At 39.3% G+C, this 23,459-nt stretch overlaps 1 protein-coding gene across 2 annotated transcripts; it reads left to right on the forward strand.

The window, feature by feature from the left end:
• The first annotated feature begins 8,692 nt into the window (after positions 1-8,692).
• BEX3 (brain expressed X-linked 3) lies at positions 8,693-10,266 on the forward strand. 2 transcript variants are annotated; one of them, XM_043571198.1, is made up of 3 exons: positions 8,693-8,828; positions 9,217-9,301; positions 9,663-10,266. In XM_043571198.1, exon 3 carries the CDS (start codon positions 9,687-9,689, stop codon positions 10,023-10,025), a length of 339 nt encoding a protein of 112 aa, XP_043427133.1. In that variant the 5' UTR covers positions 8,693-8,828; positions 9,217-9,301; positions 9,663-9,686; the 3' UTR covers positions 10,026-10,266. The 2 variants fall into 2 exon arrangements, with proteins under 2 accessions (XP_043427133.1, XP_043427134.1); XM_043571199.1 differs by having other exon boundaries at positions 9,705-10,266.
• The last annotated feature ends 13,193 nt before the right edge of the window (positions 10,267-23,459 follow it).

Below are 23,459 nucleotides of genomic sequence, written 5' to 3' on the forward strand. Positions count from 1 at the left end.
CAGGCAGTGTCTAGCATAGAAAAAGCCTCAAACAATAGACGGATAAAAGAATGAATGAGATATAGATTTGGGATTTATTAGTAAATGAAACTGAGTAGAGGTTAACAGCATGGATTTAGGAAATAGGCTATATGAATTTGAATTCCTTCTCTAGTATTTCTTATCTGTTGTTTAGCCTTGCTGTCCTGAAATTCTCTTATTTATAAAATGGAGGATAGTATTAGCACCTACCTCATAGGATTTGGGGGAGAATAAAATAATGAATATATATATATATATATATATATATATACACACACAACAATCCCTGGCATATATCAACATTTATAGAAGTACTGTTTATTTTCACACTATGTATGTTTGAGAAAACTAGGATAATTCTATACATGCTATTTCTAAACCTAAATTTAAAAGAAAAATAATTAATGATATTTTATTCTACTCATAAAAAGGTTACATTTTCCTTGAAGATAATTTAGAAGATAGGAGTAATCAACACCTGACGACCAGCATCAGAATTACACCTTTAATCTCAAAGACGAGGACAATTAAATGGTTGGGGATGAGGGAGGAGTAGAGGCACCAAGTCGCTAGGCATAGGTTTCTAAGTATAAAATATAGTACAAGAAAGATACTGTCATGCTACTAATTCCTGAGTGTCAGATTCATGATGGGAAGTGTAACCCCTGACTCAGGAGCTAGGGTACGGGTATAAAGGAGGGAGGAGAAAGGGAGGGTAAGAAGAGGTGTGCCTGCATGTGTGTGATAAAGAGAGAGTTTACTCTTTAATTAGAGATATATAAAAAAATCAACTACCAACACATAAAAATTACCGGTTTTACTAGTCTTTAAAAAGAATGTCTTGCTTATTCTCATATCTACCTGATTTATTATAGAATATTTGGAAAATGTGGATAATCATAAATTAGAATATTTAGGACTTTGGCTTATCACCCATCACCACAAAAGCCAAAAGCAATTATAAATAAAATATTAGTGTATTTCCTTTGATTTTATATACATTAGGTATAAACCTGTAAGATATGTGATATGTGTGTATGTGATTTTGTGTGTGTGTGTGTGTGTGTGTGTGTAGAAACAAATAGTATTAGCCAAGAAATCATAGGTGGCTCTATTTCTAGTTCTGCCACTATTTTCTTTGGTAAACCGAGGCAAGCCTCTTAATTTTTCTGTTTCCCAATTTCTAAAATAGGCTCTTGGATGAAAATAATTCTAAAGTTGTTACAGTTTTGACAATACATAATTTGTGAAAGCTTAGGACTGCTAGTGATACTGTAAATCATACTCTGTAATTCCAAAATTGGGCAAAAGCATAGAAGACATGACTATAAAATCCAATGTTCTATAAGTCTGCTAATCCATTCTTTTGGCCTTACAGTTTATTTCATTCTATTTCCAATCCTTTCTGATGACATTGTACATCAGTACCTAATTGGCACACAGGTGAATAATTGTGGGCAAACATCCTAAACTTTTTTTCTTGTAAAAATTAATTTCTTAGAAATCCTTAAGACAAGAAAAATATGGGTAGAACAAGGTGTGGAAATTCCATTTTAGGTCCTACACAAAACTTATTTTGTACTTAATAATTGTAATCAAACAAGTGTCACTTAACACATTGACTGCCTTGTCTAGCTGGAGCGTAAGAAAGGGATTGTAAGAGCCACATATCAGTAAGGTATGTGATGGTTTTAGAACATGGCTACAGATTATTTGGCATCCCTCCTATCAAAAGTTGGAATCTATAGTCCCTCCTATTGAATCTGACAAGAGGATTTATGATTGTTTTAACCAGTGGAGTACAGAATTTGATCCTATGTGACTTCCAAGTTTAGGTCATAAAAGGCCACATAGCTTCCACCTTGTTTACAGGGAAGATTTGCTTTAAAAGCCCTGAGATGGCCATGTTGGATAGGCTGTATGTGGAAACTTTGGTTGACAGTCCCACTTGAACCTGTCCTTAAGCCATCTCAGTCTCAGCTGTTCCAGGATCCAGCTGTTTGAGTCATCTACAGCCTTTCAAGTTACCCTCAGCCAAGCCATCCTAGTTGAGGCCACAGACGTCCTAAAGCAGAGTAGTCCCTGATATGTATTTTCTGAACTTCTGACTCACAGTATCTGTGAGCATAAACATCAGTTATAGTTTACACCAGTGAATGTTGGGGAAGTTGTTACCTATCAATAGCAAATTGGAAGAGATACGTGTCCTGCTGCACATGATAGCCACAGGCACACAATAGTAAAGAAGCCAATGTGTTATTCAAGTCAGTCAAATGGAATTGGGCAAGTGTGAGAAAAGGTGATAAAACAAATGCAGAGTTTTAACTTAGCAGTTCATTTGGTGGGGGGAGGGGGTGGGAATTCATGTAAATTTTTGTATTTCTCATATCTCATGGGAAAAAAAAAAGAATTTTTTTTCTCCAGTTTAACCAGATTCCTGCTCAGCTGGCTTCACTTACCTGTGACCATATGAGTTACAACCCCTGAACCAAAAGCGTCTACTGGGCACTATGACCTTGCTAGGTGCTAAAATTGTATCATGAGCAGAATTTACACAGGACTATCAACAGTAAGGCAAGGTAAATTCACCTCATGAACATTGATGTATAAGTTTCCTGATACTCCTCTAAGTTCATCCACAAGTCTAGGGGAAAGTAGGAATGATGCTAGCTGAAGTCTGAAACTAGAAGGGTCAAGGGAATTCTCCTGGCCCACACATAGTCCAGTTCAATTAATCAGTTTAGGAAACTATTTGGGACATAACTTATTTTCCACCAGAGTCTTAAACAAGAGGAGTGAGTGGCCATGGGTCTTTGGTGTTTCAAGATATCATCTGCAGTCTCTGAAATAAAAAGAATAATATAACTCAGCTGTCTAATAGATAATGATGTTCTGTATATTTGTTGCTTTCACATTCAGAAATCTCAGCCTTAAAGCTTTATTATTTCAGATTAGATCTCTTGAATGGAATACATTACCTATCAAATGTTCCAAATTCTTACAGTAGCACCCTTAAAATTTCATCAGGTCCATTCTCAATTCTTCAAAGTTATTGGCATCAAAGTTATAATGGCCATAACTTATAGAGATGTTAGAGATAGAGTAGGCATAATTTCCCATATATTTAATACTTAGTTTCAATTTAATAAGTGCTTAAATTTATTTATTTAAAAAATTTTTTAATGTTTATTTATTTTTGAGAGAGAGAGAAAGACAGAGCATGAGCTGGAAGGGGAAGAGAATCTGAAGCAGGCTCCAGGCTCTGAGCTGTCAGCACAGAGACTGATGCAGGGCTCAAACTCACAAATCACGAGATCATGACCTGAACCAAAGTAGGACGATTAACCCACTGAGCCATCCAGGCACCCCAATAAGTGCTTAAATTTAGAGAAAATGAGAGAACTACAATAAGATTGCAGCAATGAAGCATCAGGAAGATAGAACTATTCTAGGCTGGAACAGAGATACCCATACCCACAGAGTCCACCAGGTCTCAGACTACCATCTCCCAAGTGTGGAATTCACTCAGGAGAGAACAATAGGATACTAACTACAATCCAACTGGGTGCATTTCCAGCCAAATACATGTGAGCTGTATCATGGCAACATGCAAAAAGATTTCAGCAAAGAGTTTTCTCTGATGGGATACTAATCCAATATCTCCACAATTTGATTAAAGGAAAACTATTTAAGGCAAAATCACACAACAAGGTTTGTTCCCCCCAATAGCTGTCTCAATCGTGCTCTTTCTGTCAAGCCCTTCCCCTCTTTCTACTGGGCAATGGGCTTCTTTAACTACATCTTAATCCTGTTCCCCAACTTCTTAGTCACTTTTACTTACTAAAATAGTCTCAGTTGGACTGTTAAAAATTTGGAGTGTGTGGGTGGCTCGGTTGGTTAAGCGTCCAACTTCAGTTTATGTCACGATCTCATTCTTTGTGAGTTCCAGCCCTGTGTCAGGTTCTCTGCTGACAGCTCAGAGCCTGGATCCTGCTTCAGATTCTGTCTCCCTCTCTCTCTTCCCCTCCCCCACTCGCACTCTGTCTCTTGCTGTCTCAAAAATAAACAAACATTAAAATTTTTTTTAAATTTGGCTCTAAGTATTTTAAAATACCAATCTCAGTTTTAATTCAGAATCCTTCTCATCCCTGTAGGAGATCTATCTATCTATCTATCTATCTATCTATATCTTCTATATCTATCTACAGTTATATCTGTAGATATAGAGATTGATTGATTGATTACAAGTTCTTGACTCCAACGATTATGGAGGCTGTGAAGTCCCACAGTGTGCTGTCTGTAACCTGGAGAGCCAGGAAAGCCAATAGTGTAGTTCAAAGGCCTGAGATCTGGAGAGCTGAGGTGTAGATACCAGTCTGAATTAGAAGTCCTCAGAACCAGGAATACCAAGGGCAGAAGATCAGTGTCACAGCTCAAGCATTCAGATAGAGAACAAATTCAATCTTCCTCTTCCTTTCTGTTCTATTCAGGCTCTCAGTGGATTGGCTGGTCCTCACCCACATTGGGGAGGGCCACCTGCTTTACTCAGTTCACCAGTTCAATTACAAACCTCTTCCAGAAACACCCTCACAGACATGCCCAGAAGTAATGTTTAACCAGGTATATGGACATCCTGTGGCTTAGTCATGACACATAAAATTAACCATCACCACCCTCCCTCCTTCCTTGTGTTTACTCAGATGAGTTTGAAGGATGGGGATACAAAGACAACTCTTTATCTGGCTACCTAGTTAGTAAGACTGCTGTCCCTATGTGATTAATCATCACTGAGGTTCAAGGTTTTTTTCTTAAGTTTGTTTATTTTGAGAGAGAGAGAGAGAGAGAGAGAGAGTACACAGGTGCACAAACAGTGACGGATGGGTGGAGAGAGAGGGAGAGAGACAGAATCCCAAGCAGGCTCTGCACTGTCAGCACAATGAACTGGGGCTTGAACTCACTAACTGTGAGATCATGACCTGAGCCGAAATCAAGAGTTTGACAATTAAGTGACTGAGTCACCCCGGTGCCCCTCAAGTTTAATTTCCATAGAGCCTTATGATGAGGACTCACACCCAAGCAGCTTCCTTAGGTTTTGTTGGCACCTTGGAAGACTGGGACACACTTTGCATGTGACTCCTAGCTCATGACCCTGGAAAGGCATTACTGTGATTCATAGGTCTCTTTGCCCTACTCTGTAACAGTTTATGGTAAGCCTTTATCTAAATAATTCCCCTCCCTAGTTCCAATCCCAGAGCCTGTAGGCATGATAGGATTTATTTCTCATGCCTCTCCAAAATTGAGAAGTTAGGTAGGGGGTCAATCTTAGCTCTTTTTCTACCTGGCAATACCACCACATCATCTTTCCAAAATGTTATTTCCAGTATCCTTGTAGCTTGTAGGTAGCTCAAAATCCCAGTGGTAAAGCAGAGGAATGAGAAATAAACCTTACCATTTTGTAGATATCCCTAAACTTTATGTGCAATTCTTTTGGGATTCCATTCCCTTACCATCTACCATAATCACAGGAGATAAGGAGAGGGGATAGGTTCTTTCCACAAACATTGCACTTCCCAAAATGTGAACACAGTCTCCTCTTTCCCAGCACAATACTACCTATTATTTCAGGGTAAGAGCGATAAAACTAGTTCATTCTCCCTCTGTCTTTGAGGGCACATGAGTCTCTAACTAAGACTCTTGTGTCCTTCTAACTCAGCCTTGGGAAATTTTAAATTTTGTTCTCAGCAGGCTGTTAGCTATCTCCAAATTCTAAGACAATTCCAAGGACAAGAAAAGATCTCAATCAACACCTCACAACATGTTAGTAAAGATAACATCATTTCCAGGACATTTTTCACCTATCTTTAAAACATCAGTTCATTATGGGGCGCTGGGTGGATCAGTCGGTTAGGGGTTAAGCGTCTGACTCTTGATTTTGGCTCAGGTCATGATCTCATGGTTTAGGAGTTCGAGCCCTGCATCAGGCTCTGCATTGTCACTGCTTGGGATTCTCTCTCTCTCCCCCTCCCTTCCTATCCCTCCCCACCAAAATAAATAAATAAACTTAAAAAAAAGCATTGTTTAAAAAAAATCACTTCATTATAACCAATCTCCCATGTAGCTTAATCTGATCTGGAAAAATACATAAATGTATATTTTCATCTAAGAAAATTTGGTAGTTTAAAACAAAAGGCATTCAAGATGGATCAAAAAGACAACAGCACAGCATTTAGCCACTGAGATAAATAAAAATCCTCTTTTTAAACTTTATTGTCAATAGTTATTTCAAGGAATTCATTCTAGGTAATTCCTAATTTTCATAAAAGCTTTTTTGTATTGCTCTAAATACAGTCCCCCGAATGAAAAACAACTACTTAGCCTCAGTAGTGGATGCATTCAGTCAGCAAATATTCACTAATCACCTACTTTGTACAAGGAACCCTATAAGCCATTGGGTATGCAAAGTAGAATAAAGCAAGACATGTTTTGGGCCTTCGTGGATTTTAAAGACAAGTGGATTTAGCTAAGGAAAGAATTATGCTCTGCCTACTCTTCAAATCTTGTTAGAAACTATCTAATAATGGTAAAAAAAAAAAAGCCAAATTTTATTGAAGATTTATTAGGCTCTGTGTAAGTACTTGATATATGTGATTTACTTTCAACAATCCCTGTTTCACAGAGGAAGCACAGAGACCTTAATAAGTAATTGATCAAAAGTCACACTTCAAGTAAGTAGCAGATATGATTTACCACACAGCTCATGTTTTCAATCAGCATCAATTCAGCCAATGTCGTTAATAGACCTATCTGTATGAAGAGTTATGAACTGTTAAACAGAATCCAGGAATCACTAGCATTCCTTTAAAAGACATTTTTGGGTGTGATTATGTAATTTAAGCTTTTGGAACTTGTTAAAAAGAAAACCACAAGCCACAAATGGCATCACTTAGATTAAGGCCCCAAGTCAGTAAACCAAGAATTAATACCTAACCTAACTGCAGTTTTGACTCCCTAGGAATGTAACCTTTAACCAGTCTGTCAGGAATTTTCTGGTGAGTACCAATAAGGTAATCCATCACATGGACCCTCTTCATCCTCCCAAAGTAAAATCAGATAATCCACATACTAAGACCCTTTTGTCTCCAAATGAAGGTGGCTTCAAGTAAAATAATCCTCTTTTCTGTTTAGGACTTCCCCATCCTGCCCTCAAAAACCTTTCTTTTCCTGTAGCCTATTGGAGCCCCCCTCTGTTTGCTAGCTGAGATGCTTCTTAATTATTTAATAAAACCAATTAAATCTTCAAATGTACTTGGTTGAATTTTGTTTTTCAACAAGCTATATATAAAAATATCTCCAAAAGTACATATGTGTAATTGTATATATCTCTAAAACCTCAAACTATGTATGCACTAGGCATATACTCTTCCTTTATTCAATATCCCAACTAGCTTAGCAGGCTAGGAGATTACATAGGAGTTTGGAACCAAAACCAGAGGCAGTAAGCACTTGTCTGACCTGTCTTGCGTCAATGCACATAACTTTTGGTTCCTTTATCACAACTAACACCTACTAAATATTTTTTATAATAAATGCAGCTTTCCTAAAGATATCTGTGATAAAATTTATTTAGTTACTTCAAGGTAGAGAAAGGAACATTTACACTCAAGGTGAGTTTCAGTCTAAAGTTTAGTTGCTTCACATACCCTTTGTTTATTTCTAATATTTTTTGAAACACTTACATCAAAAGGCAGATGGCTTTGGAAGTAGTTTCTGCATATTGTATACTACTGATTATTCTAAGGAGATATTTGTAGGGATGGTTTGGAAAGTTTGTAAAGAAAAGAAAGGAGTTAAAAGGCTTCTTTTCTCCAAAGACTATGGTATCAAAAACGTCACAAATTTACATTAAATGACCAATATCTGACAACTGGACTTCTCCCTAAATATTTACAGATCATTTTGAAAATACCAACTGATGCCACTTTTTTCAAAGTAAAAATTTGAAACAAGGTAGTATGTTTCAAAGCGGATGTTAATGTTGTATGGAACGCAGATAAAATATTTTGTGTGATGCAGGTGAATATAATGAATGGGGCTTTTTCATTCTGCACGATGAAGCATTTTTTTTTCCAAAACTGAAATCTTACAATTTTTAATTTTTTGTGGTATGCCGACTTTTTACAAATGGAAATAAGGAGAAATTCTCCCGAAGAATTCACTCTTTGCCTCTCTTTCTGACAAGTCCCTTGCTCCCTCCCCACCCCAGCCCACTTTCTAAATTTCCTGGAAAGGTGTGAATTCAGGGGGCGCGATGGCCCCCGGCGGAGTTGCAACTGCTGGGATGCAGGTGGGGGAAGTGGGGGCGTGGTCAGTGAGGGGAAGGGAACAGGCAGAAAGGGCATAAATCCTGGCCAAGTCGGGAGTGGGAAGGGCGAGAGTGTTGCAGACCTGCCAGGGTAACCTGAGAATGGTTGACTCCAACCGCTGGAAGATGAGGCACTAGTGGGCCTTCAGATTGGAGAGGACCAAGCTGAGCGACAGGAAGGTGCGCGTTGGGGCTCTGCGCACAAGCAGACGGAGGGGATTGCGTGTGCGTGTGCACTCGGCGAGGGGTGGGGGCGGGCACTCCCGCCTCACTAGCCGCCGGAGTTGGGGGGAGGGGGTAGCTCATAGGTGACGCGGGGCCCTCACGTGACCTGGAGCTGCAGAGCGACGCAGATTTCGGTGCAGTCGTCACTCCCACCTGGGTACCAGCTCCCCGCTGCCCTGCGCCGGACTGGCTGGCACTGGGCCCAAGGAAAGCGGAGCAGGTGAGGGCTCCAGGGCCCGCGCGCTAACGCCAGGGCGACAACAGCAGGCCTACCCCTCAGGGAGGCGTAAAGGATCAGCGCAGCGGGTCCTGGCCAGGTTTCTCCACACCCAGCATTCTTGGGAACATCAGTAGTGGCTCCCTGGGGTGGGGGTGCTGGAGCGGCCGGGAGGGCAGCCAAGCCACTAAGAGTGATGGGAAATCACCTCCGAGTTCGTACAGGAAAATGGTGAACCTCTGAGGCGGGCTGGGGGAGGCTAGGGGTTGGGGCTGGAGATGCGGATGGGGGCTGGCCAGGCGGTCCGGGACCCTGAAGGGACCAGGTGGTGGCTGGTCGGCGCCAAACGCTTCGCCACAGTCCAGGATCCCTCCACCCCGGCCCTCTGCAGGTCTGAGGGTCTAGGTGTCAAGTGTCGCGGCGGCGCACGCACGGCGAGAATCGGGTGAAAGAGGAGACTGCAAGGATAGGCCCAGGTCGGTGCGGGGGCACAGCGTGGGGGGGCGGGTGCAGAGCCCAGTTTGAGATCCCCTCCCAATTCCCCCATCCCTGTCCCCTGTCCTCCATTTTGGTGCCTGCGGAGCTCGGGGAAAGAATCCTGGGAAAGGAAAAATGGTGGGCTTTAGGGGAGGGAGGGAGAAAGGAGAGAGCTGGAGGGAGAGGCTCGAATTGGAGGCCCCCTAGAGGACGCCTGAAGCTCCTAAGGTGGGGGAAATTAACAAAAACAAAACCAAAACAAAACAAAAAACACCTTTGCTATCAGAGCTCTGAATCCTGCTGGTCAGTACACCAAGCATTCAGTCTCTCTCCTTGCCTTTGTTTTACTTGTGTTCAAAGAAAAACAACCAGGAAAAAAATCTCATGGCAAATATCCACCAGGAAAACCAAGAAATGGAGCAGCCCATGCAGAATGGAGAGGAAGACCGCCCTTTGGGAGGGGGCGAAGGCCACCAACCTGCAGGAAATAATAGACGGGGACAGGCTCGCCGACTTGCTCCTAATTTTCGATGGGCCATACCCAATAGGCAGGTCAATGATGGGATGGGTGGAGATGGAGATGATATGGAAATGTTCATGGAGGAGATGAGAGAAATCAGGAGAAAACTTAGGGAGCTGCAGTTGAGGAATTGTCTGCGTATCCTGATGGGGGAGCTCTCTAATCACCATGACCATCATGATGAATTTTGCCTTATGCCTTGACTCCTGCCATTTTCCGTGAGATTAATACTGTGATTCACACTGTTTTCTTCTTGCATTTTCCTGATAACACCTTTACTGATCCGTTTGCTGTGAACCTTACATAATTTCCATGTGTCAGGTGGGTTCTGTGTTACCAGATTCCAATTGGTAATTGCCTTGGCACCCAGTCTAAGTTTCTGTCAACAGTAGAATCACCTATTTGCATGGAAAAGTATAAAGTAATAAAGCAATTAAAAAGCAATCTATACATTCATTATTGTCTCATTTAAAAGCATATGTATATATTATATGACCCCCCCCCATACAAAAAAAACAGAAATCAGATGTCCCATGGTGTTAATTGGGTCACATTTCTCTGTAGTTGGGTAATATGTGACTTTTTTCCTTTTATTACCTGGAGTTTTAGAAGTGAAAACAGTTTTTCAATGAGTCTGAATGTAGTACAGGTATGTAATACTGGTTCAACAAACCTTAAAGTAAACTCTTAAGTATTTTCCAGTTTTACCTGGAAGTATAAAGCCTCTCTTTATTACAGATGTATTCCTTTAAAGAGTCAGTTTTCTCTTCTGTGGAATGGGGAATAATGCTTGGCTTACAGGGCTTTTGAGTGGAATAGATGAGGTGTGAAACTTGGGCTGCTCCTATGGAACTCGATCTGGTACTTGGGAAGGACTAAAGGGAGTGTTCACCTATGCTCACAAGTCCAGAGGGCAAAAATAGGTGGCTTCCACCTTGTCATTCCTCTGATATTTGCAATACTGCTCCCCTGATCACTGCCATTCCTGTTGGGTATACTTTCCTTCCTGCTGGGTCCTGATTCTGTTTCTGTTGCTGATGTGTGTCCTCAAGGTAACAGAATCCCACTGATTTCTCTCCAGTCCCCAGTGTGCTGCTAATCCCTGCCCTCTTGACTCCTATAAAAGTCTGAAGAATGTCTTTCTCCCCACTTTAAAGTTATATTTATCCAAGTGAGTACGATTCAATGGTTCATGGTCTTTTGTTGGTTCTTAACAAAATAGCCCTTTTTGGTATTATTTTCATGATCTTCTTCCAAGGACTCAGACATGAATAAACTAGGGCCTACCTCAGGAGACATATCTAGATGTCTCACCACAGTGTGTCCAGAATTGCACTGCTTCAAACCTCCAAAACAGATCAAAAGCTTTGTTTTGCCTGTGTTTCTACCCTTCGTGGGGATTTTCTCAAAAGAGAGCCTGGGAAGGCCAACTCAACCAGTTTAACAGACTTACCCGGAAGACCTCTAAATCACATTAGGGGGACACATTTTAAACCTAAAACACACTTCCGTTTATATCCCTTCCACCCTGGAAAAATGAAATTGCTTTGTAAATTCTTAAAAACTATATTAAATATTTGGCATAATTTTTACGTGAGTGTATGCCCTTCTTGTGACTAATTTTGTCTTAATCATCTTGGAGCTTAGTTTCTAGTGTAGTGCCTGACATAGTAGATATTCAATTAGTAATCATTTTCATTGGTTAATTAACTATAATGGAGTTACAAACCCAGCTTAATATTGTTCCTGTCCTTAATTAAATGTCCTAAGGCAAGTAACTGTTTATTTGGAAAGTATTTTAATTTCCAAAGGAACATGGCAAGTCTCTAACCCAAAATCTAATTTTTTTTTAGACCTGGAATGTATCAGTGCTTATGTAAACACAGATCCCTTATTTGCATAATTACCTAGGGAAAATGTTAAAAATGGTGACACTTGCATACTCTTCCCACTTTTAACCCCCTTCCCCTTATCATCTCTTGAATCACCTGATCAGGAACTACTACTGTTGTGACAGTTCCTGAGGTGATTCTGATGCATCTGAGTTATGACAACATAGGCATAATGGTAATTTACACCATTTTACAGTATCATCTCAATTACCTTGCTTATTTGATAATACAATAAATATTCTTTTCCAAAATATAGTATTTCTAAAATTAGATTGCATTAAAACATCAATATATATTTATAAACCAATACTGCTTTTTATCTTTCCAAATATCTTATAAAGCTAATGCATTATCATGAATCTATTACTAATAATTATGTAATAATTATTAATTAAATAAGTTAGGCATTATCATTTCTATGCAAGCCTGTACCCTTTTACACCAATGATTTCATTTTAATCACCCTGGAGCTCAGTTTCTAGTACAGTACCTGGTACAGTAAATATTCAATAACAATCATTTATGCTTTTGTTAATTATTAATATTAAATTTCTTAACAACTGTAATTTACCTAAAATAATATGTAGCAACAATTAGTGGGTCTTTGTGGGTGATTTACTTATTTATTTATTTATTTATTTATTTATCTTTTTACCATTTATTTATTATTGAGAGACAGAGACAGAGCATGAGCATGGGAGGGGCGAAGAGAGGAGGAGACACAGAATCTGAAGCAGGCTCCAGGCTCTGAGCTGTTAGCACAGAGCTGGACGTCGTCGGCTGAACTCGATCCTGACCTGAGCCAAAGTTGGATGCCTAACCAACTGAGCCACCCAGGCACCCTTGTGGGTGGTTTATTCCTTTACACCCTCACATTTTAAAAGTTTCTGTGTGGGACATTTAAAAGTGTAATACTTCCATAATTATTTTTGTAATACAAGGTTATTACACATATTTGGGTTATGCAGAAAATATAAGGAAGAATATAAACAAAACCATAAGTTAATTGTCCAAAGAAAATACTTGTATTTTTTTTTTTACTATTATATTTAATTATGATAAAGCCAAGCTCAGCTTCTTAGGAGGAATACTTCCTTTTTCAAAACCCTCCAGTGAAACACATTTAGTTTGTTATGTTTATTTTTTTAATCTTCTCTCATCAAAACTAATTGGATCACATTTGAACAACTTTCAATTAGCTTCTGTTTTTTAAAACTGTGAAAATAAGTCTTCATGTTTTCTAAGGTCAATTCTCAGTTGGCAGATTGGGACCATTAAGTGAATACATTTAATAAAACTGAACAGAATTATTTGTTTATGAAACTTAAAAGTCTCATAAGTAGAAAAAGGACTAGATTGCATGAATGAAATGGACAAAATACCATGACTGTTTTCTGTCACCTTTCCTGACATCACATATATCATGTAATAAACATGCTGATTTTGATTAGAAATACTCCATTTTAAAATTTTCAAGCAGATTGCGTGTAATGTAGTTGCTATCTCATGTGTGAGCAGTTGTAATGCTTTCTAAGTGATATAAATCTACATAAGCAAATATGTATAGGCATCCCTATCAATTCAATTATTTCCTGTTTAGAGATTTACTCTTAGAAGCTGACAGAAAATATTTTTTATTTAGTGAATTTCATCTGAAGAGAGAAATCCTCAGATATATGACAATTAAAAATAATCATTTTCGCACAAATGAAAAGAACGTTATTGAGTTTAATTGTAAATTATGCATGCTAAAGTGGCATTTGTTGTTGCTTTGGAACAGAAGAAAAAATGTATTAAGAAAAAAATTTAGAGGGAAGGAGTATGAGTGGGGGAGAAGCAGAGGCAAAGGGAGAGAGATTCTCAAGCAGTCTCCCTGCCCAGTGTGGAGCCCCCACGCAGGGGTTAATCTCACAACTGTGAGATCATGACCTGAGTCAATCAAGAGTCAGATGCTCAACTGGCTGGGCCACCCAGGCTCCCCCTTAAGAAAAATTTTAATCTTATTTTCAACACCCTGTTTCCTTTACTGAGCTCACATGAGTATAAATTAATTTTAGATTTTTTATGTATTTCTCCTAATTTCATAAGTATTACTTAATTTCCTTTTATATTAAAGTTTGATTTTTAAAAGAGGAAACAAACTAAATGTGTCAAAGACAGTGAAGAACTTTATGAAAACTTGTTGAAAAAACAATAAATTTCAAATTACTTTGGAATTATTTAGCTAGTAATATAAACTTAGTAGCTATTATCATGACAATGCCTCAGTTCATTTTACTCTATTCATTGGTAAAATGGAGATAATTTCCAGGGCTGCTGTGAGAACTAAAAGAGGTAAAGAACACGTAAGCTGTGTTTTAATTGTTTATGTTCATCAGCACATGCAGGATAAAAGGCCTTCGGATTCCCCTCAGTTGTTGGAAGTAGCATACAAACTATGCCACAAGCCAACTTCATTCCTCTACTGTGGTGAACCAACCCCCCGCCCCACCTGCCACATCACTACAGATTTCTCCGGACACCTAAATGTGCCAGTGTTCCAGTTTGTCTACTACAGAGGTTTGCATGAAGACCTTCTACCTGATTTAGAGCACTAGTTTATGTAGGTCCTATTTTGGTGATTCTTGGACTATGTTATGTTTATATTTTTAGCAAAGAGGCCTTTTTTCCAGTGTTTGTTTGTGGTTTTGTGTGCAGCCAGCCCTCTTTTCTCCATAATATTCAGATATTAGGGCCTGAGTCTTGATTTTTATCTATTCTGATGATTTCTGTCATGTGATTAGAGGGCTTAGACCATTTCCATTTAAAGTAAATATTAATATTGTTGTCCAACAACTTGGTAATCCTCTCTTCATTTTTCCAGTCTTTTTTCCCCTGTGTATTTCATTTTGAATTATTTCTATTGCTATGTCTTCATGTTCACTACTCTTTTCTTCTGTAATGTCTAATATGCCATTAACCCTGTCTAACATGTATTTCATTTCAGACATTGTAATTGTTATCTCTAGTTGTTCAATTTGGGTATCTCAAATTTTTTATATTCCATGTCTCTACTAAACATGTTCAGTCTTTCCTTCAGCTTCTTGAATGTATGCAATGCAGTTATACTGTTTGTTTTAATGTCCTTCTCTAATTCTACCATCTTTTTCATATCTTGGTCAGTTTTGATTAATTTTTCTCCTCATGGTGGGTTAGATTTTCCTGCTTCTTTGCAGGCCTCATAATTGTTGTTTGGATGCCACACATTGTTAATTTTAACTTTTGAGTGCTAGATATTTGGGGATCCCTGTAAATATATTGGTTTTTATTCTGGGACACAGTTAAGTTACATATAAACAGTTTGATATTTTAGGTTCTTGATTTTAATCTTTGTAAGACTGGACCATAGAAGTGTTTAGTTTAGGGTTAATTGTACTCCACTAATGAGGAAAAATCCTCCTGAGTACTCTTTCTGATATCCCATGAATTATGAGGTCTTCAACTCTAGCTATTATTCCTAAACATGTGTAAACTTAAATTGTTCCCTTTAATCCTTTTGTGGTGTTCTTTTCTTGGTCTGGGGTAGTTTCCTCACAAGCATTTAATGATCAGTACTCAGTACTCAGATAATTATTCATATGAGATCAGGTGTGCTCTGGGTGGTATGGCCATAGACTATTCAGATAATTATTCAAAGAGGACCCTCTTCAGGTCATCAAAATTCTTTCTCTGTGAGCTCTTTTTTTTTTTTTTGGTACTCTTACCTGAAAACTCTAGCTGCCTTGGCCTCCCTAGGTCCTAATTTCTTCTCCTAATCTATGGAATACCCCTGGGCTCTCCCTGGATTCTCACTCCTTGCACTGTGGCCTGAAAACTTTCTCTAGGAAGTAGGCTGGAGCAATCATAAGAATAACCTCATTTCTTCCCAGTCTCTCAGGGATCATAGATCTTGTTGCTCAGTGTCCACTGACTTCAGAATAGTTGGTTCATAGATTTTTATTCAGCTTTTTAGTTATTTCAGATTGGAAGGTAATTCTAGTCTCTGTTACTCTATCCTGGTCAGGAGCAGAACGGTGTATGTTACAGATGTTGTAATCTGATCAAGTAAGTAAAGGTGTATAAATATATATGGGAATGTGCATATACAAATAGAAAAGACATAAAAGAATTCATCACTGATAGATTTTGAAAATGATTGTGTGATTTAAAACGATTTTTTTGTTATTTACTTCGATGTCTGTTATTTTAAATTTTTTTACACTTCCATCTTATTGCCACTAAAACAATTCTGAATATATATGTCATCATGTTAATGCAGAATATGCAGAAAATAATGGTAATAATAACAATACTCATAACATACTTTTAGTGTGCACCATATTCCAGAGTGTTCTAAGCTGTTTATAGGTGCTAATCACTTTATTCCCCCAAAGAACCTGTGAGGGCTATACCACTAATGTCCCCACTTTATATAGGAGGGAATTAAGGCACATGGAGATGAAGCAAATTCCCTGATTGTACATTTAGTAAGTTGCAAAACCTGGAGATAGCCAAAACTCTTGGGCTCTAGAATCAGTGCTCTCAGCCTCTTAACAAAACAAGTAATAAATCCATTAAAATTTTCATTGGAACAACTGGAGGCAGTTACCTATGTTCTGAAATATAATTTAAAAATTATGTGTTTTTTCTAGATATTTTAGTAGTGGCAAATCCCAAACCCATTGTTTCTCCTAAAAGGAAATATTTTCTCTCAAACTAAATAAAACTGAGCATAATAGACAAAATCAGGCAATTGATGTTGGAAACCAAAAAGGAAAGAAGCGAAGGAAAAAAAAATGTAGTCTCTGATATTAAGGACTTGAGAGGTCATCATAGTAAATCCATCTTTTATGAAAAAGTTGAAATTAGGAGGGAGCAGAAACTCTGAAGAAGAAGTAAAAACACAGAGAAAAGCTATCCAGTAGAAAATTAACACACCTCTCAGTAATGGGAGAAGATAGGCATTTGCTGTATGAATGCATATTTTATGGGAAAGAAAAAAGACAAGCGGATTCCCTTCAATGTTTTTGATCCATACACATTTTCAAAATGAATAGGTATTATGTGGTAAATAATGTCTCCTAACTTGTTTTAAAAATAATGACTGGATTTATTTTCCTCTTTATTTATTTAAACTTTTTTTTTAAATATACTTATTTATATTCAGGTGGAGGAAGAGAGAGAGAGAGGGAGAGAATGAGAATCCCACGTTCAATGCGGGGCTCGACCTCACGAGAACCTGAGATCATGACCTGAGCGGAAATCAAGACTCAGATGCTTAACCTCAGACGCTTAACCGACTGTGTCACCCAGGAACCCAGATTTATTTTCCTCTTAAGACAAACTTGAATATCTATTGGAGAAACATATACAGCAGAGGAATCCTTTACATGTTAGCAAATGATGTTTTATTTTATTAGTTTTATAAGATGTTCTTTGGGGCACATTCCTTTGCAAGTTCCTGTGGGAGTTATTTAAAAGATAACAAAATGTAGGTTTTGGGGATTTTCTACATAGGCAATCATCTCATCTGCAAATAGGGACAGTTTTCTTTCTTCCTCTATTTCTTCTTTTCCAATTTGTATGCCTTTCATTTCATGGTCTTGCCTTCCTGCAATGGCTAGACCTTCCAACACTATGTTGAATAAGAGTTAAGAGAGCAGACGTTGTCTTGCTCCCTATCTTAGAGAGACAGACAGCATTCAGTCTTTTACCATTGAGTATAGTTTTATCTGTAAGTGTCATGAGGCTACTTATGAAATGCTAAGAGGCTTGGTTGTGTTGACTGCACCAGGCTATAGCCCCAAAGGAGTTCATGTTAAGCTAAGGGAAAGTAGAGGCAACCAGAGAAATCATCCCATGTCCCCAAGTTGTACACCCAGGACTAAAGAAGACTGTCACATTCTCTGTCCACTAGGGAATATCCTAAGGATTGCAGTTTGTGTCTGGGGGTTATATGGCCTGGGTATGAGTCCCAGCCTTGCCACTTAAAATTAGCTGGTGTTGTGAACAAACCCCAGCAGCCTCCATTTACTCTTTGGTAAAGTAGGCATAAAAGTGGTACCTACCTCATAGGTTTGTGGTGAGGATTAGATGATGCAAGAAGAGCATTTAACACAATCTTTGTCACACAGTATAAATAATTTTGCTCTATTACTTACTTTTTACTATAAAAGTTACTTACAAAACCTGTACAAAATGAGAAACTTTTAGGAAAATCATGACAAAAATACGCAGAGGCAGAGACAAAGAAATTTGCTGTACCTTTATGTTTTCTGCTCTTATGTAAAATGGCATGGAGATTCATGGTTCTATGAGCAAAGCCAGAATACCAAAAGGTGACGGTAATGAAATATATAATCTTCTCCCTTGTAGCATGTTCTTTGTTCTTTTCTTCTGAGAGCTGGAGATAACAACTGAGTTTGAGAATCTTTCATCTTAGAGAGGCTGCATCTCCTTGAATTAAGTTGTCCAAAGTTGTTTCCAAATATGAAAGACCATGCGTGATGCTAATGTGATGAGGAGCAGAAGAGAGAATTAGTTGCAACATGAAACAGTGATAGGGAATCATATCTGACCAACCACCCATTGTGATGGACGGGTCTTTCAAAGAGAGTGCTCTCTTCACTTTGCCAACATCAGAGAGTTCATCATTTTGTGTTGGAAGAGGAGCCTCCCCACAGCCACAAGCCCTCCAGGTTGTTGTCTCCTTTCACTCAGTCTAAATTCACAGTGATGGGTGACTTGGGCCAGAGGTTTAAAGAGAGTCTAACTAGAGAAGTTCAATGTCTGTTGGCCTGGCAGTGTGGCAGCTCATTACCTGCTTATAGTGTTCACTCTGAAACCTCCATTATTACCCTAGCATTCAGGCCTAGTCTAAGAGTCTGGGCTTACAGTTAAGTCTTGGGTGGAGGAGATACTGTTAGTTTTCCTAGGATATTTGTTCACTGGATGATTTTTATTTATTATTTTTGAGAGAGAGAGAGAGCGTGAATGGGGGAAGGGCAGTGAGAGGGGGAGACACAGAATCCGAAGCAGGATCCAGGCTCTGAGCTGTCAGCACAGAGACCAAAGGGGGAGAGGGCCTCAAACTCAGGAACCATGAGATCATGACCTGAGCCTAAATCAAATGCTTAACCAACTGAGCCACCCAGGCACCCCAATGTTCCTAATTTTGCAATGAGAAATGAGTTGTGATTCTTTTCTGCCAGCACATCAGGAGGGAAGAGAAGTACTGCAGCTTTCATCAAAAGTGTCTAGCCACTGGGGTGGCTCAGTTGGTTTGAGCATTCAGCTTCAGCTCAGGTCATGATCTGGCAGTTTGTGAGTTCAAGCCCCACATCAGGCTTGCTGCTGTCCACGTAGAGCCTGCTTCAGATCCTCTGTCCCTTTCTCTCCCTCCTCTGCTCATGCTCTCTCAAAAACAAATATTAAAAAAAGTGTCCAGCCACTGCTTTTACCACATGTGTATCTCATTATGGGCTTTTACCACAAATTCTTACACTCGATTTGGGCAGATTATGCTGGCCAGATGTGTGTGGGGGTTCCTCTTGCCCCAGGATCTTCCAGGAGAGACTTCATCCAAGGGCCCTCTTTCCATCCTCTTTCCCAACTATTCATAGGGAGCAGGGAGTAATTTCTCAGAAGTCCTTTGCCCATCCCTCAATAAGGACAACTCCCCTCACTTTTCCAGGAGTCCTTAAATTAATTCTTTTAGGATCTTAAAGGCCTTAAATTAATTCTTTTAGAAAAAAAAACAATCTACCCCACGAATCACCTTACTCTATGACTAACTCTTTCCATATCTCAAACTGTTGGACTAAACAGAACTTGTGATTTCTACTTCTTTCCCAGAAACAGCCTTCTCCCAAAGGTGGATTCTTCCACCTCCGTGCTCTTCTGGATTGTCTCACCAGATTCAGAACAATGCTCATCAGGAAGCACCCAATGTCTTCCTGTGGTCCAGTGGGGATGGTGCAGTCACTTTCTGACTTGGGGCCTTAACCACTTTCCCTTCTAGCCTTAGTAGGCCAGTGAATACAGAAGCTGATTGGTACACTGGAAAGGAAAAGGAAGAGGGACTCATATTTTCTGAGGGTGGATCTGCTGAGAATCAGGAATCTGGCAGAGATTTACACCACTGGCAGTGGAGAAGACAAGAGACTGTGAACTACAGGTGTGAATATATTTGAGGGGCAGCATAATGTGGAGAATATGGAGAAAAGAAGAAAAATACATGCATGTTTCTATTTTGACTGTAAGTCCATGTCATTTCTATGTGGTAGAATGAGTGCTCTGATGGGGTTGGGGGAAGGGAATAAGACAATTACAACATTTTCATTCAATTGAGTCATGTACACCATACATGGAATTTAGGGTAAGGAAATGAAGTCACCACCCACTCCATCCCAGTGTTTTCTTAGTCCCTTATCTTACCCTCTTGTTTTAAATAAGAGTGTTTCCTTTGAGCTCCTGAATGGGCAAGATCAAAGCCTAATACTGTGTTAGGACACTGGAGCAAGAAAGACAGATCTCCAGGGTTCCCGATGCCAGACTCAAAATAGTAATTCTGTGATGTTTACCTCTCAAGGATCAGTCTCCTCACCCCTCTTAGCCTCTCTTGAAAATAGATATTTGTGTCATGTGTGCACTTCATTGCTATGTGGTAGAGTGATGACCCGGCAAATGGAAACAGATGGGGACTGAGAGCTTGTGTTTCCTGATTTAGCATTCTGGTTGTCAGGCACCTCCCATCTTTCTGTGACCCTCTCAGGGCACCCCATATTCCTGACTGTTGTTTACATATCTCTATTATCTCAAAGCATGGGGGCAAAAGGGTAGGAAAGGGGACAAAGAGAGGGAACCCTGGAAAACCCACTGTTTTCTACTTTATTCCCCTGGAGGAACTGGGGAAAAGGAAGAAAATAATCACCCTGTTTTTTCTTGTTCCACGTGGTCATGTTCCCTTCCTTTTCCCTGTAGATAGCTTCAGAGGAGCACTTGTCCATTGAATACTTGAAAGATGAGGTACTACATAGTATCAAAAGTTATTTCTGTGGGGGCGCCTGATGGCTCAGTTGGTTAAGCATTGAACTCTTGGTTTCGGCTTAGGTCATGGTCTCCTGGTTTGTGAGTTTGAGCCCTGTGTCATGCTCTGTGATGATGGTGCAGAGTCTGCTTGGGACTCTATCTTCCTCTCTCTGCCCCTCCCCCTGCTTGCTCTCTACCTCTCTCTCAAAAATAAATAAACATTTAAAAAAAAAACAATAAGCAAACAAAAAAGCTATTTCTGTGTCTTTTGGACAGGACCCTGCAGTACCAGTCAGATCTTCTTGGGTCTTGGTGGCAGACTGCATTTGATTACTCTGGGATGACCTTATATTAGTGACCTCACTCTATGTGGCCTTTCCTGTCAGAGGCCTTTTCTCCCACCCAGCTAGACTGGATGTATTTTGGCCATAGAATAAAGCCATCTCCATCCAGAAAAACACTGAGTTTCTAGAAGGGAAATACATTTCCATGTAAGTCCAAGGAATAATTTTAAGTGTCATGCTTCAGGCTCACTAGTATTCTTCCTTCAATCACTATAATTCAGTTAAACAAAAGTTCACTGAGTTCCAGGCTTTGTGTGGGCTCTAGAGATATTTGTTGTTACATAGTAGGATACCTTCATGGTGAGTACCAGTGGACTTTGATACCACACAGTCCTGGGTAGGGTTCTGCCTCTGCTACCTACTAGCCTTGTAACACTTGACAGCTTTCTTAACCTTTCCGTACCTTAAATTTCTGGTACATAAATGATGATAAAAACCTTAAAGGGCTCTTGTGAAAATCAAATATGTCAATGTCATTGAAGTACTTAGTATGGTATCTGGCATAGAAATGCAAGCTACAATGGACCTTCACTCTTTTTATTCAGCCATCTTGATGTTGAAACTACTCTGGTTCTGGCTATACCTGGTGGTAGTGTAATCAGTATCAACATGTTCTACCATTTCAAATGTATTCCTTAACAGCCTAAATGTCCATCAACTGATGAATGGATAAAGAAATTGTGGTTTATATACACAGTGGAATACACTTGGCAATGAGAAAGAATGAAATATGGCCTTTTGTAGCAACATGGATGGAAATGGAGAGTGTTATGCTAAGTGAAATAAGTCATACAGAGAAAGACAGATACCATATGTTTTCACTCTTATGTGGATCCTGAGGAACTTAACAGAAGACCATGGGGGAGGGGAAGGAAAAAAAAATAGGTTAGAGATGGAGGGAGTCAAAACATAAGAGACTCTTAAAAACTGAGAACAAACTGAGGGTTGATGGGGGGGGTGGGAGAGAGGGGTGGGTGGGTGATGGGTATTGAGGAGGGCACCTGTTGGGATGAGCACTGGGTGTTGTATGGAAACCAACTTGATAATAAATTTCGTATTAAAAAAATAAATAAAAAAAACCAGCAACAACAAAAAACAAATGCATTCCTTTTATGAAGGGAAGCAAAACCTAAGCATTAATAAGTTGTGTTGAAAATGCAGATTTTGATAAAGTTTATAAGAATGACTCTACTTCAGTTTGTAGAACTGATATAAAGATGGAAAAAGAATTGATGGCTCTAAATTCTATAAGCCAATTGCATTTATTTAACAAATATTTATGGGACATCTATTGCATGCCAGGTGCCAGAAGCCCACAAAACGTATATTCATCTGAGAACTTTCTCCTAGACTCCAGACCTGTGTATTCAACTGCCTGTCAGAAATGTATATCTAGAGCAGTGGTTTTCAAATGGTGGTGATTTTTCTTCCCACATCAGGAGACATGTAGAAATGTCTGGAGACATTTTTGGTAGTCACAACTGGGAGTACTACTAAAATCTTGTGGGTAGTGGCTAAACACCCCACAATGCATAGAATAACTTTCATAACAAAGAGCCACAATGTCAGTAGTGCTGAGTTTGAGAAAACCTGTCCTAGAGTAAAGTAAACGTTAATACCCATCCTATATGTATAGATTTATGGTAGGACCCAACTTTGGAGTCCAACAACCCTCGATTAGAATAACCATGCTGCCTCTTACCAGGCATATGACCTTGCAAAATGTATTTAACCCCTATGACCCTTAGTAGAGCATGTGCTAGAGGAGGAATGAGCTATAACAGGAATAATGACAGCTAACTTTACAACATCTGTAAGGAGTTAGAGAAACAGCATGTAACATTCCTAACACAATATCTAAAAAGTAACAGGACATTGAAGTGTTAGTTTCCTTTCCAACCCCACTTCTTAGCTCCTGCTTCTGACATGACTTTAACCTAAACTACATAATCCTAAACAGCATAAATGTGCCCTAAAGAGCTTCTGAAAATGTGATGAAGGAAATTAAATTCACACAGACCCACATTGTGTGTAAGAGTCAATGCCACCTCTGTGTTGTAGAATTGTTTGGTGGAGGTGGGACAGGGGAAAACTTGTTATCTCATTTTAATAAAATCAATGTACCTTTACTGACCTCTTCGGGGTCCTTTTGGAGAGTTAACATCAGGGGTGCCCACTAACTGGGTATCTGCATTCATCTTGTCACTCAGTAAAGACAAATTCCCAGAGAAGCACAAAGAATGATGATGGGTCCTCTGAAGAATGCAATGGAGCAAAAGGAAGGAACTGTTTGTCTCCAACTGACTGTTTTCTGCATGATGTTGGGTAAGATGTGTACTTTCTCTTGACTACT

The sequence above is a fragment of the Prionailurus bengalensis genome, chromosome X (assembly GCF_016509475.1).
Source record: "Prionailurus bengalensis isolate Pbe53 chromosome X, Fcat_Pben_1.1_paternal_pri, whole genome shotgun sequence".
Lineage (NCBI taxonomy): Eukaryota > Metazoa > Chordata > Mammalia > Carnivora > Felidae > Prionailurus > Prionailurus bengalensis.

Excerpts from the sequence above, each read along its gene's own strand:
- BEX3 (XM_043571198.1), top strand. The coding sequence starts at position 9,687 with ATGGCAAATATCCACCAGGAAAACCAAGAAATGGAGCAGCCCATGCAG.